The sequence below is a fragment of the Nothobranchius furzeri genome, chromosome 11, assembly GCF_043380555.1.
Source record: "Nothobranchius furzeri strain GRZ-AD chromosome 11, NfurGRZ-RIMD1, whole genome shotgun sequence".
NCBI classification, from domain to species: Eukaryota; Metazoa; Chordata; class Actinopteri; order Cyprinodontiformes; family Nothobranchiidae; genus Nothobranchius; species Nothobranchius furzeri.
Window position 1 is genome coordinate 28,044,345 of NC_091751.1, and position 16,120 is coordinate 28,060,464.

Sequence of the window (16,120 nt, forward strand, 5' to 3'; positions counted from 1 at the left end):
TCTTTTTGATCCAAACTTACTTAGACGTAATTACATATTAAAAGATTTCCAAAGGGAAGAAATTGAAAAAATAAGAAGTGATATCACCTTCCCTATCGCTCCTAAAGGGAAAGAAGTCCAATTTTAATTTTTGACCAAAATTTACCCAACCAATAGACTCCTTGGGGATAGATTCAATATAGAAGCTGGTAATTGTGTATTTTGTGAAACAGAAGAGGAGGACTTAGGCCATCTATTTTTTGTGCAATTTTATACAAATATTTTGGTTAGATTTTCATGCCTGGCTTTGTTCTAGTGGGATTCAAATTGCCCCATTTACCTTAAATATGATAATGTTTGGAGTGTTTTTGAAAGAAAAGAAAGTTAGTTATGGTGTTAATGTGTTATTAATTTTGTGTAAACAATTTATACATAAATGTCGATTTTTTAAGACCAAACCAACACTAGCCTATTGGAAAAACAACTTAAAAGTATTAGTTAAATCTTTGAATTTAGTTAAAAAGAAAAAGGCTGGTTTGTTATTTCCTTTGTAGAAGATTTTGAGTTAGTAAGTTAATAACCTGTTAATTATGTGACCCCATCTTTAGATTTTCCTTTTTTTCCATATACATGAAAATGTTGAATATGCATGTAATGATTATCTTTTGAATATATAATGTAAGGTGCATTTTGTTTGTATGTTATCTTCTCTAATAAATAAATAAATAAAGTACAAAAGATGTATTTACGCTGGTGCTCTCCACGTGTTAACAGTGCTATACTTACAGTGTTGCCATGTGTTGGATTCACAAGCTGATCTCTCTGTATTTCATCAATAATGTAAAAGAAAGTAAAACTAAAATAGTGACATTCCTGTTTTGAAACCCAGACTCAACAAAACATATTTTGTTTTTAACTAATCAGATGATGAGATATAAATCTGCTTTATGTGAATGATTGACATATTTTAAATGGATCAGTACATAACAGCTAAGTCAGTCCCTGTCCCTGAGCCCTGCCCAGAGCCTAAGCAGCAATGCCATTTTTTCATAGTGTTCAGCTATTTTGTCATAAATGAACAAATACTTCCAAAAACTACAGAATGTTCTGATTTCAGGTGAGGCATTGTAGCTGACCCACCTGTGAGAGAAAAACTGTAAGGCTTGTCTTCGGCACTCAGACATCAGTTCTGATTGTTTTTCAGCCGGACAGGACACGGCGAAGAACTGTCTCAGAGATCAACGTTTAATCTCCGGACTAAAGTTAAAAAACTATTTAGTCTAACTTTAATTAGAGTCCACAGCAGGTTTAGCACCTTTCAGTTTGGCAGGTTTACATGGTTCAGTGAGGAGTTTTAAATCAAAGTAACTCATCTTTATGTTTAGTTTGTTTAGAGGGTAACAGCATTATTAGAGCTAAATAATAACATAAGCATTATCACTGATCTGATGCACTAAACCCATGCACTCTCATTATATAAGCTTTAGATCATGCACAGATACATCTGGAAAGGGCATTGATTCTGCATCCTCTTCACATTAAAACCATTAGGGTGACCTGGGGTGTCAGCTAGTGTAACACACACACACACACACACACACACACACACACACACACACACACACACACACACACACACACACACACACACACACACACACACACAGTTCTAATGTTACTCTTTTCTGACAGCGCAGCACCACAGGAGGTGCCATGATCAGCTTTCCTCCCTGTATCCCTGATGGGGTCGACTGCAGATCCTGATGCTCTCAGGGGTGCTGTGGCCCCCCTCTCCTGTCCGTTGTCATGGTGATAACCAGTGAAGTGGTTTCCTGAACAGCAAGAGTGCCTAGCAGTTTCTGCTGTGATGGGAAACAGCTAACACACACACACACACACACACACACACACACACACACACACACACACACACACACACACACACACACACACACACACACACACACACACACACACACACACACACTTTCACATGCTGATGGTTGATGTGGACTGTCAGGAGGTGTTGGCAGGTGAAGGGTCTGTTCAAGAACACAATGACAGAGACAGAAAATCAGAGTTCAAACCAGAAACCCACCGGTTACAGGACAAGCCTCCACCTCCTGAGCCACTGTCACCCTGTGCATCTCCTCACCTTGTCTCCAAAGCTGAGGCTAACTACCGTTGAGAGGTAAATGTAGTGCTTTAAGCTTAATATATTACCTTTACTCATGACCAATAAGCTGTGATACTCTACGTAAATATAGAATATCAACCTGCTTGGTCTTTGAGTGTTTAATCAGCAGATTCTAGGATTCTTTGCTTGTTCGGGGATCAAACACACTTCGTCTTACTTCAAGGAGAGGGTCAAGTTTATAAAAAGTAAGCAATTTATTTTCTAAACAATTAAAAACATGACAACTAGGAAACACTTAGGTGATGAATACATCCGAGTGGATGGAATGTGAGGCGTGATGAAGTATGAATGTGATGTTATCAGAACCTTCATATCTGGAGAAGCGAGTTCTGAGTGGAAGTGAATTTGGTTTGCTCTAAACTAATTGATGGTTTCCAAAACCACATCAGACACAATCTTGTGAGTCCACGTACCCGTTCTGGAGACCCCCGATTGGATCCGAGATATCAGGGAGTCTTGTGACCCCAGTGCCTCGAGGTTAGTAGGATAATCGAGAGGCGACCAAGTCAGTCCTGAGATGTCTCCGGGTTGCACAGTTGTTTGCGTCTTAGGAATAACTCTTAAGGAATTGGAGCTGTCTCACCTTGGTTCTGAAGGAACCGGTTGCGGCGTCAGCTGTAGATGCGATGGTTAGCGTTTCCCTCCGATGGCCAGTCGAAGTTATGCTCACAACTTGAATGCTTGAACGCTGAATTGGAAAGCTGGAGTGCTGAATCACTCAGCAACTGATTCAGTTTTTAATATTCTCATATTATGATTTGTGTGGCCAATCGGAGTTGGACATGTTAAGAGGAGTTTACCACCAAACCTCAGACATCATCTGATTTGTAGGTAAGAAAATACCGATGTGTCTGCAATTACATTAACCTTGGGTCATGAGGAGCTATGCAGTGTAGAGAATGATTCACTTGTTAAATCCAACATTCCTGATCGTCATATATAAACCTTTCAATGTAATAATATATTCATTTCACAGATTAATCAAAACACTTCATTGAGAATTCATATAACATTTGTTCATCAACCAAATTATTATGTAATGATTATTGAACTTATGAGTTGTAAAAGTTCTTCTGTCTTGTGCTGTGAATAAAAACCAGTCTTAGATAAGAGTGAGCCTGGAAGGACATTGAAGCAACAGCCTCTTCTGTAGATTAAAGCTCCAGTTGCAGACTTATGTCTCCAAATGACTGATACTGAAGAGCTGACCTGTAGATTGAAAAACAGACCATTTCCGGAGGTTGCGCTACCCCACTACTCTGGAGGAAGCTCATCACATGTCCTAGATCAGGTTTTATTTTGGCATTTATGAGTGTTGAAAAGTTGATAGACCAGTAAATCTGGAGCACCAGCTCAGCTCCATCTTTACCCTGATAAGTCTACTCTGCACTCTTATGACTCTTCTCAAAGACCCAATCTGTTTGGTCCATCTCTGGCTCTTTCCTACTGTTACTTGTCAAGAAGACACTGAAACCTTCCAGTTTGAGGCAGAGACTCACTTCCCAACACACAACCTGTTGCTAGTCGGGAATCAGGGCTTCAGATCTCTCAGGACACTTGGCTGTAACCCAACACAGTGCTGATGGCTCCAACAAAGCATGGAGGAGATCCTGAGGTTCTAAAACCAGTCCCCATCCTCGCCTATACTATGTTTTGACATCCTGTCCACAAATAAAACAAAAAGGATCAGGGACAATAGGCAGCTTCGGTGGAATCCTGCCCAAAGTCAGCGGGAATGTTGTTTCCAACATCCTAGAATAACTGAGGCTGAGGAGTTTGATCCATCAATAGTGGGAACATACCCATGGCCCACATTTTTGAAAATAAATAAATAAATAAAGCATCCGAGGATCAACCCGGTTACTGCCACCAGAAAGCTCTGCATGCTTAAATGACTCAACTCCTCCAAAATCCTCAGACTCTGCCAACTCAGCAGAAAAAAACATAACTATCGGATTTGGGAGGATTCCTTTAACTGCCCAACAACATTCCCAGGCTGGGTCAGCAGTTCTCCGCCCAAACCACCAAAATAAATCTCTCCAATTAAGTTTGAAAATGTCACAGACAGAAAAACAAAAGCCTGTCAGATTAGCGACACTTTATTTAAATGACCTTTATAAGAAGCATTATAAAAATACTTTATAGATATACAAGCATTGCTACAGTACATCACACCACTAAATGTTCATATCAAAGCATTTCATTATCAGACGGTTCGTATGATTTACTTCTGACCATCTCGGTCGCCATTCCATGAACTAGACAGAGAAGCTGGATAAGGACGAGGAGATAGCGTTAGCTGCATGCCTAGGCTGGGCTCATCACTCTGAGGACTCTGGCCCAGTGAAAGCCATGCCTTCAGGCGGCTTTGTCACTCAAACAGTTCAACATCCCTGCTTTGGTTTGAGGTGTAGAGTAGGTCTCTGAATCCATGTTTGCATAATACTGAAATTCAGAAGAATAAAAGCTCTCCTAGTTCTTCCTCCAGTGGAAGGAAAACAACCATTCTGTGGGCTCCCTTCAGTCAGGATCCAGGTTTTGGGATATGTGTGAGCTACTAGCTCAGAATCTTTCTGTTTCTGTGAGCAGGATATTGTCACGGTGATGCTGTGGTGTTTCCATTGTAAGAGACCTGAGGAATGCCGTTACTGGAGTTGTCCAGGATCTCCTGGAAAAGACACACAAGATGAACTTAACATCATACTTCATGTTTGTCAGAGATAAAGCTTCTGAAATCCTTTCCCCCTACTTTTTCAGCCATCTCATGTGAATGATGCAGTGAGTGCTCTCTCTCCATGAACATCCGCTGCTGCTCGGAGCTTGCCAGTCGACAGGTGAGCCACGTGGATAAGGTACAGGAAGAGATCCCTGGAGTAAACAGGAATTCTTACACAGAAACCTACAGTTCACCGAGGATAGATCCTACTGTCATGTACCCGGGCAGAGGTGGGTGACACCATCTCCACTCTAACCATGATTGAGCTGATTTCCCACAGGTGAGGAGTGGAGGGGGCGGCAGCTGCAGGAGATCCCAGTCAGGAACGCGGGTTTAAAAGGAGGATGGAGACACCTCACTACGCCGGATGATTGCACCAGTTTAGGTAGCCCCAGCTCTTCGTACTCGTTCTTGTTTACTCACTTTGTCTCGTTATTGGATACTTGGATTTTGAACTCGGACTGTTTTTGGATTATCCCTTACGCCTGGTGTTTGTTTCCCTCCCTTCAGGATCCTCACTCCACCTGCTTCCCGCTCGCTGTTTTTGTACTCTGGATTCATACACCACATCCCATCCTCCTCTGTTGTTCCTGTTGGCCCCCCTCTGAGACCTCACCCATCCCGGATCGCTCACCCTCTGCCCAGCGCTCACCTCGGCTCCCCCGCCTCCCTCATTCATCTCGAGAGCTACTTGGACTCGAGCTGCACCGCTCACACCCACATGACTTCCCTGTGCTATTTTTGTTCCCGTTTTATAATAAAGAACTTTACTATTACTCAATTTGCCCGACGAGTATTGATTCTGCATGTTTTGGGTTAGACACCACGAGTCATGACACCTACATCTTTTTGCAAACCACATTTCCTCTCAATGTAGAGGAGCAGCGGGCCTACTTCGAGCCTTCCTTGTATCCATCCATCCGTCTTCTGAACCCGCTTTGTCCACGCGGGGTCGTGGGGGTGGGGGTTGGGGGGGGGGGGGGGGGGGGGCTGGTGCCTATCTCCAGCAGTCAATGGGCAATCAGGCAGGGTACACCCTGGACAGAGAGTCAGTCCATCGCAGGGCAGCACAGAGACACACAGGACAAACAATCACACACACACACACACACACACACACACACACACACACACACACACACACACACACACACACACACACACACACACACACACACACACACACACACACACACACACACACACACACACACACACACACACACACCTAAGGACAATTTAGACAGACCAATCAGCCTAACAGTCATGTTTTTGGACTGTGGGAGGAAGCTGGAGTACTCGGAGAGAACCCACGCATGCACAGGGAGAACATGCAAACTCCATGCAAGATCCCAGGCCGGGAATCGAACCCAAGACCTTCTTGCTGCAAGGCAACAGCTCTAACCACTGCACCACTGTGCAGCCCCTGCTTGTATCCATCATATCATTCTGTCAGTCACCACCCAAAGCTCATGACCATAGATGAGGAGGGCAAATGGCCTGTGTTTGGCATAGCACCTTCTGTAATCCTGGAACCCCCCAAGGTGCTTTACAACACAATCAGTCATTCACTCATTCACACACACATTCACATGCTGGTGGTGATGAGCTACAGCTGCCCTGGGGCGCTGAGTCAGAGGCGAGGCTGCTATACACAGGTGTCACCATTCCCTCCGACCACCGCCAGCAGGCGAGGGAGGTTAAGTGTCTTGCCCAAGGACACAATGACAGCGACAGACTGAGAGGGGCTTGAACCACCTCAGGCAGCTGGCGAAAATAAAGCAAACTCTTTCACGGCAGCACTTCGAGACAGTGATCCACGCCTTTGTTACCACTCGGCTGGATTACTGTAACGCACTCTATATTGGGGTCAGTGCATCTCATATGAGTCATCCACAGAGGGTGCAAAATGCCGCAGCCCGTCTTTTAACCGGCACTCCAAAGTTTGAGCACATTTCCCCTGTTTTAGCTTCCCTTCACTGGCTGCCCATTTCTTTTAGGATTCATTTTAAAATTCTTTTGTTTGCTTTTAAATGTCTCCATGGCCTTGCACCTTCTTATCTCTCTGTCCTGTTACAGCCTTACACACCCTCCCGCTCTCTCAGGTCAGCTGATCAGCTGCTCCTGAATGTACCCAGGACTGGGCGTAAACTTAGAGGAGATCGCGCCTTTGCTGTAGCAGCTCCTAAACTGTGGAATGAGCTTCCTTTAGAGATAAGACAGGCCAGTTCCTTACCTCTTAGGTGTGTTCTTGCTGTGTCGTGGTTCTAATTCCATGCTTTCGTTCTTTTTAAACACAGAAACAGTTTTGTTTACCTGTTTTGTAGCTACAGTTTCGCCGACGGGATCAGTTCCTTACCTGTTTTTAAGTCACTCTTGAAAACACACCTCTTTACTCTTGCTTTTGACACCATGTGAGATGTCAGTTACTATTTTATTTTTTTAGTTTTGACTTATTTTAGCTGTTTTTGTGTGTTTCAATGCTGTTTTTATCTAGTTTTTATTCTTATTATTGGGCTGTTTTAATTTGATGTCTCCTGTGTTTTATTTATTTCTCTTAGCTGCTTTCTGTTTATTCTATTGTTTTAATGTATTTTCTGTACAGCACTTTGTTCCTGTGCTGGGTGTTTTAAAGTGCTTTATAAATAAATGAACTGAACTGAACCTTCCGATTGCAGGGTGAGCACCTAACTCCTGTGCCACCGTCACCCCGAGGGTAGGAACATAGATTGACAGGTAAATCGAGAGCTTCGTCTTTTGGCTCAGCTCTCTCTACACCACGACTGACCGGTAAAACACCCACGTCGTTATAAAAATCCTGTCCTTTTCCGACCCACGACCATGATCTCAGATTTAGAGGAACTGATTCTCATCCAGCTTCTTCACATTCAGCAAGAACCACCCCAGCGAAAGCTGGAGATCACGTTCCGATGAAGCCAACAGGACCACATCATCTGCAAAGAGCAGACACCTGATCCTTAGGCAACCCCAACCGATCTCCTCAACTCCTTTGCTGTGCCTAGAAATCCTGCTGCATTATCCAAGTGATTACAAATGAGTCACTTTGCAATCGGAGCAAGTTTGAAATGTGGAAGTGTGGGATTTTTACTCATACCCAGAAACACACTGAGAGATGGCTTCAATAAGACATTTCAGTTGTGTCTCATTGCATCACAAAAGACTGTTTTCACACAGTTTGGTTTGGTTTTAGACCACTTACCCAGGCAAGCTAGAGTCATAGCAGCCAGGTGGATGGTCTGCATCGGGTTCGGCCGTTTGCTCAGCGCCCGAACAAACTGAAAGTTCAGAATCCCAGCAATCAGCCCGCAGATGCAGCAAGCTGAGAAAAGGATCATCTGAAACACACAGACATTTACAACATAATGCCCAGCCTAATGAAAATAGATGGACTCATATCACAGTAAACAAACCGCCCAAATGTGATGAGACAGGGGCTGTGAAATCCATCGTTTAGCTGTTTTTGGACAGCTACTACCACAGTGATGTGTATCAATCCCAACAAATCTCATCCTATATTAGACAATCAGATTCCCCTTCAAGCGGGCAAGATCGTTCAGAAAAATTGAACTGCCTGTGAACACAGCTGCATCGCTTGCTGCATTTGATATCCCTGATTTTTGCTAGTGAGATTTCACTTCAATGAACCAATCAAAAGCTACTGATGACCTCATGTTGAACTTTAGTGATCAACAAGAGAACCCGAAATTTTACCTGAGAATTAAAGAAATCCAAAAGAACCAAAGAGTTCCATTAGAATAGAATAGAACAGACTTTATTGATCTTCATTTGCTGGAGCAGCACAAAAACTTAGAGAAAAGGAAGAAGAAAAATAATAACAAGATTACAGGTAAACACACAAAGCCAGTAAGCTACTATTGTAACCTTCAACCACTAAAAACAAAACTTTTGTTTCCAGAACTATGCAGCATAAAGGACACAGACACACTAATGAACATCTGGAATTGCATGAGTATTGAGCACATACTGAATATTGCATCAGTGGCATGTCCAGATCTTTTGAAATGGTGTGGCCCAGGTGAGGCGCTACTTTGTGCATATGTGGCACCAGTGGTTGTGCTTTTTTGTTTTACCTCAAGCCTTTTGTGGACAATGAAAAGCCTATTTAAAGGGAATTCAGTGTGGTGACACCTGGGGTGACCAATCAGATTCCAAGGTTGGCATGTGCTACCCCAGGCCACTCCCCTGAACTCGCCCCTGTATTGCATTGATGTTATTGTGTAACGAGAGAATGCCAGTACCAGTTAAAGTGAGGAGTTACACACTTACTGCAGAGGCCAGAGGGCATGAATGACCCGTTTTACATCTGGGATGTCTCAGTCTGCTAATGAAGGAGCTGTCCATGGCCTCCACAGTGGGATGCAGTTGGTGGGAGGGGTTTTTCATTTTCACCACCATCCTCCCATCACCCATTTCCTCAATTCAGGAGGTGCAGGTGGCTTTGATCCTTCTAAAGCTGTTTTCCAGGAATGCTACTCAGAGCAACTCGCACTGATGCAGCTCGGCCCGACCACTGTTTCCAAGGGCACAGTTTGGTGTTTTCCCTCTACTTTCTCCCCCTTTTTTAGTCCCTGCTCCTTTCAGGTACCTGGGAGCGCTGAATCGGGCTGCCATCGAGATTCTGGCCGCTGAACGGCTAGGGGGCGGAGTCACTGGTTTCTCCTGAGTTTGTTGCCTTGTGTTTCACTGCCTGCAGTCACTTCCTGGTAAATCTGAGCCAAATGTCCAGCAACACCACCATTTTTCAGCTGAGTTGTGTTTCTGTGGAGCAAACAGGTTGCCTTACACCGTTTACTGATCACCTCATGCAATTTTGTCACGAGTAAAGCTTTGTGCAGAAAACAAGATGTGGACAAGCTAAAAACAGTTCTTTGGTGACTAAAACATGACGACACATACGGGAGTTTTTGTTGACGAGACAAAAATGATGCTCAAAAGGCACATTTCTGCCTGCCTCACAAAAACTAAAAGTAACGCTGCTGCTGCTGCAGCTTGGATGCATTCTGCCCAGCAGACCTGCTCGGTGCTTCCCTTCTGTGGGAACACACATTGCTAACAACAGCCACTCACTGAGGAAGTAAATGATAACAACTGCGGGCGATGAGGTGACTTTTGAATATTTTCATAATATTTACATGTTTCCTGTCCTTTCTGAAAAGTTATGAGTTGGGGCAGATAAATTAATGAAATGACTCGTTTAGTGTATTTAAGATCTGAAATAAGTCAGGAAATATAAAAAAAAAATGTTGATTAATTAATTATTAAATCACTTTAGGGAGAACATTCATTGTAGATTACACAGAATATGACTGTAAACCTGTAGATTTAAAGAAATAATTTGATGAGACCAAACTGAGAATAATTTTGTTAAAAGGAGTAAAAGTCTCGTCTCCTGCGTTAGACATTGGAGTTGCATCTTCCTGTAAACATGGGCAGAACAGAAGTCAGGCGATGGAATAGTTTTGACTAACTTCTGAAACAACAAGGTTAGAAGCTGGGTGTTTTCTGGGTTGGAGACCAGACAGTTAAGATGTGGCAGACCGTCTGCTTACCTACGACGTTGCTGTGGACAGATGACTTTGTTAGATATTTCCGTTACAGTTGACTAAAACTGTCTAAGACTAAAATGCTTTTTTGTTATAAAAGCCATTTTTAAAAGGAATGCCATCAATATGCCACAACACTGTGACCATGTGACTAAGATGCCTGTCAAAAACAACACTGACTCTGTTGATTTCTATTGCATGTTTGTCTGCACTGCAGGTAGTCTCTCAGTATGGATGCCGTTAGTGCCTCCAACCACACAGAAAAGGAGCAGCTCGGGTTTCAGTTGTAAAATGGAGAAGTGTGGAAATGGGCAGGCAGGGGTACAGGGCGAAACCCACCTAATGCAATCACCAGCCCACAGGCAGAAAGAGGCAGCGGGAAATGGTGGAAGATGAGTAGAGGAAGATGGAGCGACAGAGAAGGAGAGGGAGAGAGAGCTCTGAAATCATAAAGGATACTGGAGAGAAAGTAGGAGATGAGCAAGGGGAAAGACAAAAGCATAGGACAGAAAAGCAGAGACAGAGAGGTGTCTCTGTTACAGCAGATTGGACTGACATTGATCCATCATTAGTTCCCAGCCTGCAGGAGACACAGAGTCAGGAAGAGAAACACAAGCAGCCGGAGACACAAAGCTCAAAAGAGTGACAGAAAGTGAAGTGAGGTGACGGCTTTTCTCCTGTGATTTCCTAAAAACTCTGTTTCAGAACACACACACACACACACACACACACACACACACACACACACACACACACACACACACACACACACACACACACACACACACACACACACACACACACACACACACAGTCATATGTTTACAGTGTCTTCAAGGCTTTATGTGTGTTGTAAATATTCCTAAATGAAGCAAACAGGGTTAGGAATTCAAACTCGGGTTTGGGCACAAACGTGATTTTTGAGAAATGGGAACATTAGAAAAAGTAAAAATTCGAACTTTCAGATAAACATAGTAGCGTTTAAAACTTACAATGAGAAATATTCATGAAGAACAGAAATTTCCAAACATTCAAAGAATAATTTACATTATTTTGTTATATGGAGTCCCACTGAGATGTTTGTTTAGCCCCCAGTTTATGCAGTAAACTTGTTTTTCTTTCAAAACCCTAAATGCGTCATTTTAGTGAACAAATCAAAGATTTCCTTCTAGAAATGTAACTGTTGCCTAAAAATAACGTAAACGTTACTTTTAGTATGATTTTCATTTTTTTTGTTTGAACACAAAAGTTTAATTAAACGTTATTTCTAATTTAAAAACCTGTATATTTGTTTTAGGGCATTTGGTGCGAGGTTAAATATGACATGTTCTAGTATCACTTCAACAGGATTCATAAAATCACACGGAAAGCTGTTTGTGCTTCAGATCTGTTCACTTTAACCCGGTCATTACTTTAGGATTTTAGTGAACTCTACAGAGACATGATAATCCCTGCTGATGCTGGATTATCTGAGGAATTTCCAAGGAACATCTGAAGCTCAAAAAGAAACTGAACCGGGAGACAGAAGGCCTCATGATCTGATGTTACTTGTTTCTTTCATATGAAACAAACCAGATTCTCTCTGCTGCACATTTACTAACTCCCAAAGTTCATATCAAGGTAAAGTTATATATTTTGCTTGAACAGGAAAGTGATTTTGCTGCTAGGCTCTCAAACAGACATTAAAAGAAGGAGAAAAATAAACTTTTTAAAGGAAAAGAATAAAGATTCAGGTTATACTCACAATAAGACCTGTCCTCTTCCGAGCACACAAGACTCCACACACCCCACAGAGCAGAAACTGGAAAGGAGAAAAAACATCAGGGTTACAGTAATTAAAAGCCACAAAGCTTCCAGAGAGTTTATGTTTGAGATAATTAATGATCAGGAAACTCTGATAGTCTTATTTCCTTAATGCAGCCATGATAACAGGAGGGAGGAACCCGTTTCTCACGTCTTTTGTCCTTCTAAAAATAGCATGGTGGCACGGAGCCACGTTGTCCTGGTGGGAGTCATGCTGACTGAACTGGAGCAGCTGTGTGTGTTCTGCAGACTTCTGGATGGGACACAATACGTGTGTTCTTCTGTTCCAGCTTTGAGCCTGTTGTGCTTTTACAAGAATTTAATGAAAACATAATTTCAGGATCTTATTGGTATGGTTGTATGAAGCTTAAATCCCGTTGCCTCACAGTGAGAAGGTTGTGGGTTTAACCCTGGCTGTGGGGATTGTGTGTTAGCATGTGTTCCTGGTGCTCCAGTTTCCTCCCACAGATAAAACTGTACATGTTAGGTTCATCTGTAAGTGGCTTTAGAGAAAAGACAAACGTGGACTTTTTTATAAATATATACACCTTTTTAAATTAAAATGTCCCAGAATTTCATTCTGATCTGTCAATAATTGATAATTTTATTAGTTCATGTGGCAGTATTTAGCACTGTTTTTCTCATCTCATTCCTGTAGTATTGTCTTTACAGAGGGAGGGAGGATACAAGTAAAGATGCAACAAGAGTCCTGTTGTTAAATAAAATAAAATAAAATAAAAATAAAATAATACAATAAAATAAAATTTAAATCTTATTTGATTTAATTTGCACAAAATTCTGTTTTTGGGTGAAACAAAGTGAAAGAAATTGTGTTTTGGGGGATGTTCTCTCATATGAAACAAATTATGTTGTTTTTTTTTATTATTGTTTTTCTTTAAAGCGCAAGTCACCCCCTGCTGTTGCCTGGCAGACCAAGAGGGCGGAGCCGCTAACAAATACACACACACACAGGTTCACAACAGCATTGTGACATCATAATGTACCAGCTAACATCATACCTCTTAGCGAATAGGGGTGGCAGTTTTAAATTCAAATGTAGTGCAGAGTTTTTACCTGACGATGGCGCAACACTGACAGTTTTAGGCAGAATATTTAAAATTTAATTAAGATGCACTAAATTGTCAAATTATTGAATACACATGCCTACAGCATGATTAGACACTCGTTTATATATTTCATTAGCAAAAAAGGTTGATTTGGGGGTGACTTGTTCTTTAAATAAAATAGATTTTTAAAGCAAGTTCTGTCTAAAGGGAGGAGTCAGCGTTCAATAAGTTTACACTTCTGCACACACCTTTTCAAACACAACATAGAATTGTCTCATTTAGACATGCTAATAAAGTAAAAAAAACTCTTCTGAAAGTTTTGTTCTCCCAGTTTGTAAAACACATAAAAGATGTTGGTTCTCAAATATCTGAACATTGCTCATTAGATAAGCACTTGTTTTCACAAAGAGCTCTGTGTCTACCAACAAACCCTTCATCATCTTGAAAAGACTCATTCAAAATATCAAGTCAAATAAATGTCATCATTTTAGTTAAAAAAATCCTAAAACATTGAACTAGATCAAGTTTTTTGGCTAAGAATAAAATGAATTATTTGAGACATTTATGAATATTTAATGAGAGGACATCAAACTTGCCTCAAAGACAAGCATAGATGCTGACTCAGCAGATGTTTCAACAACAAACCTTGCTGTAACAAACATCTGCTTTATTGTCTTCAGTTTTCTTTCTGATTTCAACTTGAGCAGATGCTCAGGTTCAAAACTAACTCTGGCTAATATCAGTGGAGGTTATTAATAACAGCTGCAGACAGATGTTGAGCCACCATTCAGATTTCCAGTGAAATCAAGTTTCTCTTTAATGGGAGGAGGCAGCAGACTAAAGGGATGATTGGGCAAAAGAGCTTCGACGAGGAGCAACTTGATGAGCTGTTGTTATTAATAATAATAATAATAATAATAATAATAATAATAATAATAATAATAATAATAATAATAATAATTAAAACAATATTTGGGTCTAGGTGTGGGTGACTGCCTCTTTGATATTTTACTTTTCCTCACTTGGGTGTCTAATTTGTAAAAAAAAATAACTTCTGGGTTAATTTATGCAAAACAAGTTTGTCATAATAAAAAAATTTAAAGCTTAACTTTAATGAAACAAAACAAGATTTAGAAAAGTTAATTTTCTGAGAAAAACATCTGCGTAGTTTCTCAGTTATTTTATCAGCATGCGTTAAAGCTTTAACACGAAGCGTCAGTTACAGACTTACTTTCCCCTCCTGAAGCGGAAAATAAAAGCACATTAGTCATTAGAAAACATTTAAATATCCTAAAATAGGATTTTTTTCTTCGTTTTTATTTTCTCTAAATCAAACAAAGTTGAACACCCCACTTTTCTAAAACCAGGAAGATTTTCACACAGCCTTCCAGAAGAGGTAAACAAACGTGAGGACAGTCACCTACACAGAGTCCGCTCCACACCGGAGAAGCGTCGCCCTGCTGGGGCTGGTGCTCCCCACGGACCCAGATGATGCACACCGCTCCCAGGGCGATGCTCGCCACACCCAGGCCCACTTCCACCAGGGAGAGCAGGAGCAGGCTCCACAGGATCTTGCGGCTGGAGCACATGATCCTGCCCCGAGCATCGCTCCAGCTCCGGCGCGAGGACGCAAGGGGAGAGGGGATCCCGCTTGTTGGTGGTCCGAGGGCGGCGCGGCTCCGCTGCTCGGTTCCCGGTAGGAAAAGATGAGTTTATAGATCCACGTAGAGGAGCAAGTCACAGAGGAGGACAAACTGTGAGCTGAAAACAAGAAGATGCGGGTTGTTGGACGCTCGTTCAAAGTTCCTACGCTCTGTGACGCGTTGCGCTGTCCAATGTACTTAAGCTCCAGCGCACACACGCACGCGTGCGTACACACACGATCCAGGGCCGTAGCTATGATTTCAGGCGGTTTAGTGTCAGACGTCATAAAAGGATGTGAAATTAATTATTCTCTCCCAGCAACTGAAATGTCTACTGATCTGTGGGGAAACAAGAACCCTGTCAGGAATCTTTTATTCTGTGTGTGATATTACAACCAATTTCTCTTCACGCTATAACGAGTCAGTGATAAAGGGCAGCCTTAGCGGAGTCCAACTCTCACTGGAAAAAAGCTTGACTTACTGCTGGCAATGCGGCCCAAACTCTGACACCGGTCATACAGTGACCTAACAGCCCAACCTCTGGGCAGATCTCATCCACCCCTAGGCCTTTGCCACTGAGGAGCTTTGTGACAACCTCATTGACCTCTGCCCCAGAGATTGGACAGCCCAACCCAAAGTCCCTGGACTCTGCTTCCTCACTTGAAGATGTGCCGATACGATTGAGAGGGTCATCAAAGTACTCAACCCACTGATCCACAATGTCCCAAGAAGAGGTGAGCAGCACACGTCCCTCTCCAGGTCTCACTATTGTTGCCCACATGAGCGTTAAAGTTCCCCAGCAGAACGAGGGTGTCACCAGAAGGAGCACTCTCCAGCATCCCCTTCATGGACTCTAAAAAAGGGGGGTAGTCTGAACTGTAGTTTGGTGCATAAGCACAAACCACAGTCAGGGCCCATCCCCCCACACGTATGGAGGGAGGCTACCCTCTCGCTCCTCCTGTGGCAAGGCTCCGGGGGTGGATGAGATCCGCCCAGAGTTCCTTAAGGCTCTGGTTGTCATAGGGCTGTGTTGACTGACGCAGCTGTGCAATGTCACGTGGACATTGGGGGCAATTCCACTGAACTGGAAGAGTGGGGTGTTGGTCCCCCTATTTAAAAAGGGGGACCAC

At 42.5% G+C, this 16,120-nt stretch overlaps 1 protein-coding gene across 2 annotated transcripts; it reads right to left on the reverse strand.

Annotated features, from left to right (window-relative positions):
- Nucleotides 1-4,543: 4,543 nt before the first annotated feature.
- LOC107383325 (transmembrane protein 196) lies at nt 4,544-15,080 on the reverse strand. 2 transcript variants are annotated; one of them, XM_015955874.3, is made up of 5 exons: nt 14,772-15,080; nt 12,222-12,278; nt 8,113-8,248; nt 4,926-5,044; nt 4,544-4,844 (listed from the first exon to the last, which is right to left on the reverse strand). In XM_015955874.3, exons 1-5 carry the CDS (start codon nt 14,934-14,936, stop codon nt 4,773-4,775), a joined length of 549 nt encoding a protein of 182 aa, XP_015811360.1. In that variant the 5' UTR covers nt 14,937-15,080; the 3' UTR covers nt 4,544-4,772. The 2 variants fall into 2 exon arrangements, with proteins under 2 accessions (XP_015811360.1, XP_054600786.1); XM_054744811.2 differs by having other exon boundaries at nt 14,768-14,826.
- Nucleotides 15,081-16,120: the final 1,040 nt, after the last annotated feature.

What these genes read in the sequence shown, in the direction of transcription:
- LOC107383325 (XM_015955874.3), bottom strand. Translation starts at nt 14,936, where the DNA reads ATGTGCTCCAGCCGCAAGATCCTGTGGAGCCTGCTCCTGCTCTCCCTG. An exon ending in CGGTGTGGAGCGGACTCTGT is followed by an intron (nt 12,279 to 14,771) that starts GTAGGTGACTGT and finishes TCTCCTTTCCAG; the next exon opens with TTTCTGCTCTGTGGGGTGTG. An exon ending in CACATGAGATGGCTGAAAAA is followed by an intron (nt 4,845 to 4,925) that starts GTAGGGGGAAAG and finishes TGTCTTTTCCAG; the next exon opens with GAGATCCTGGACAACTCCAG.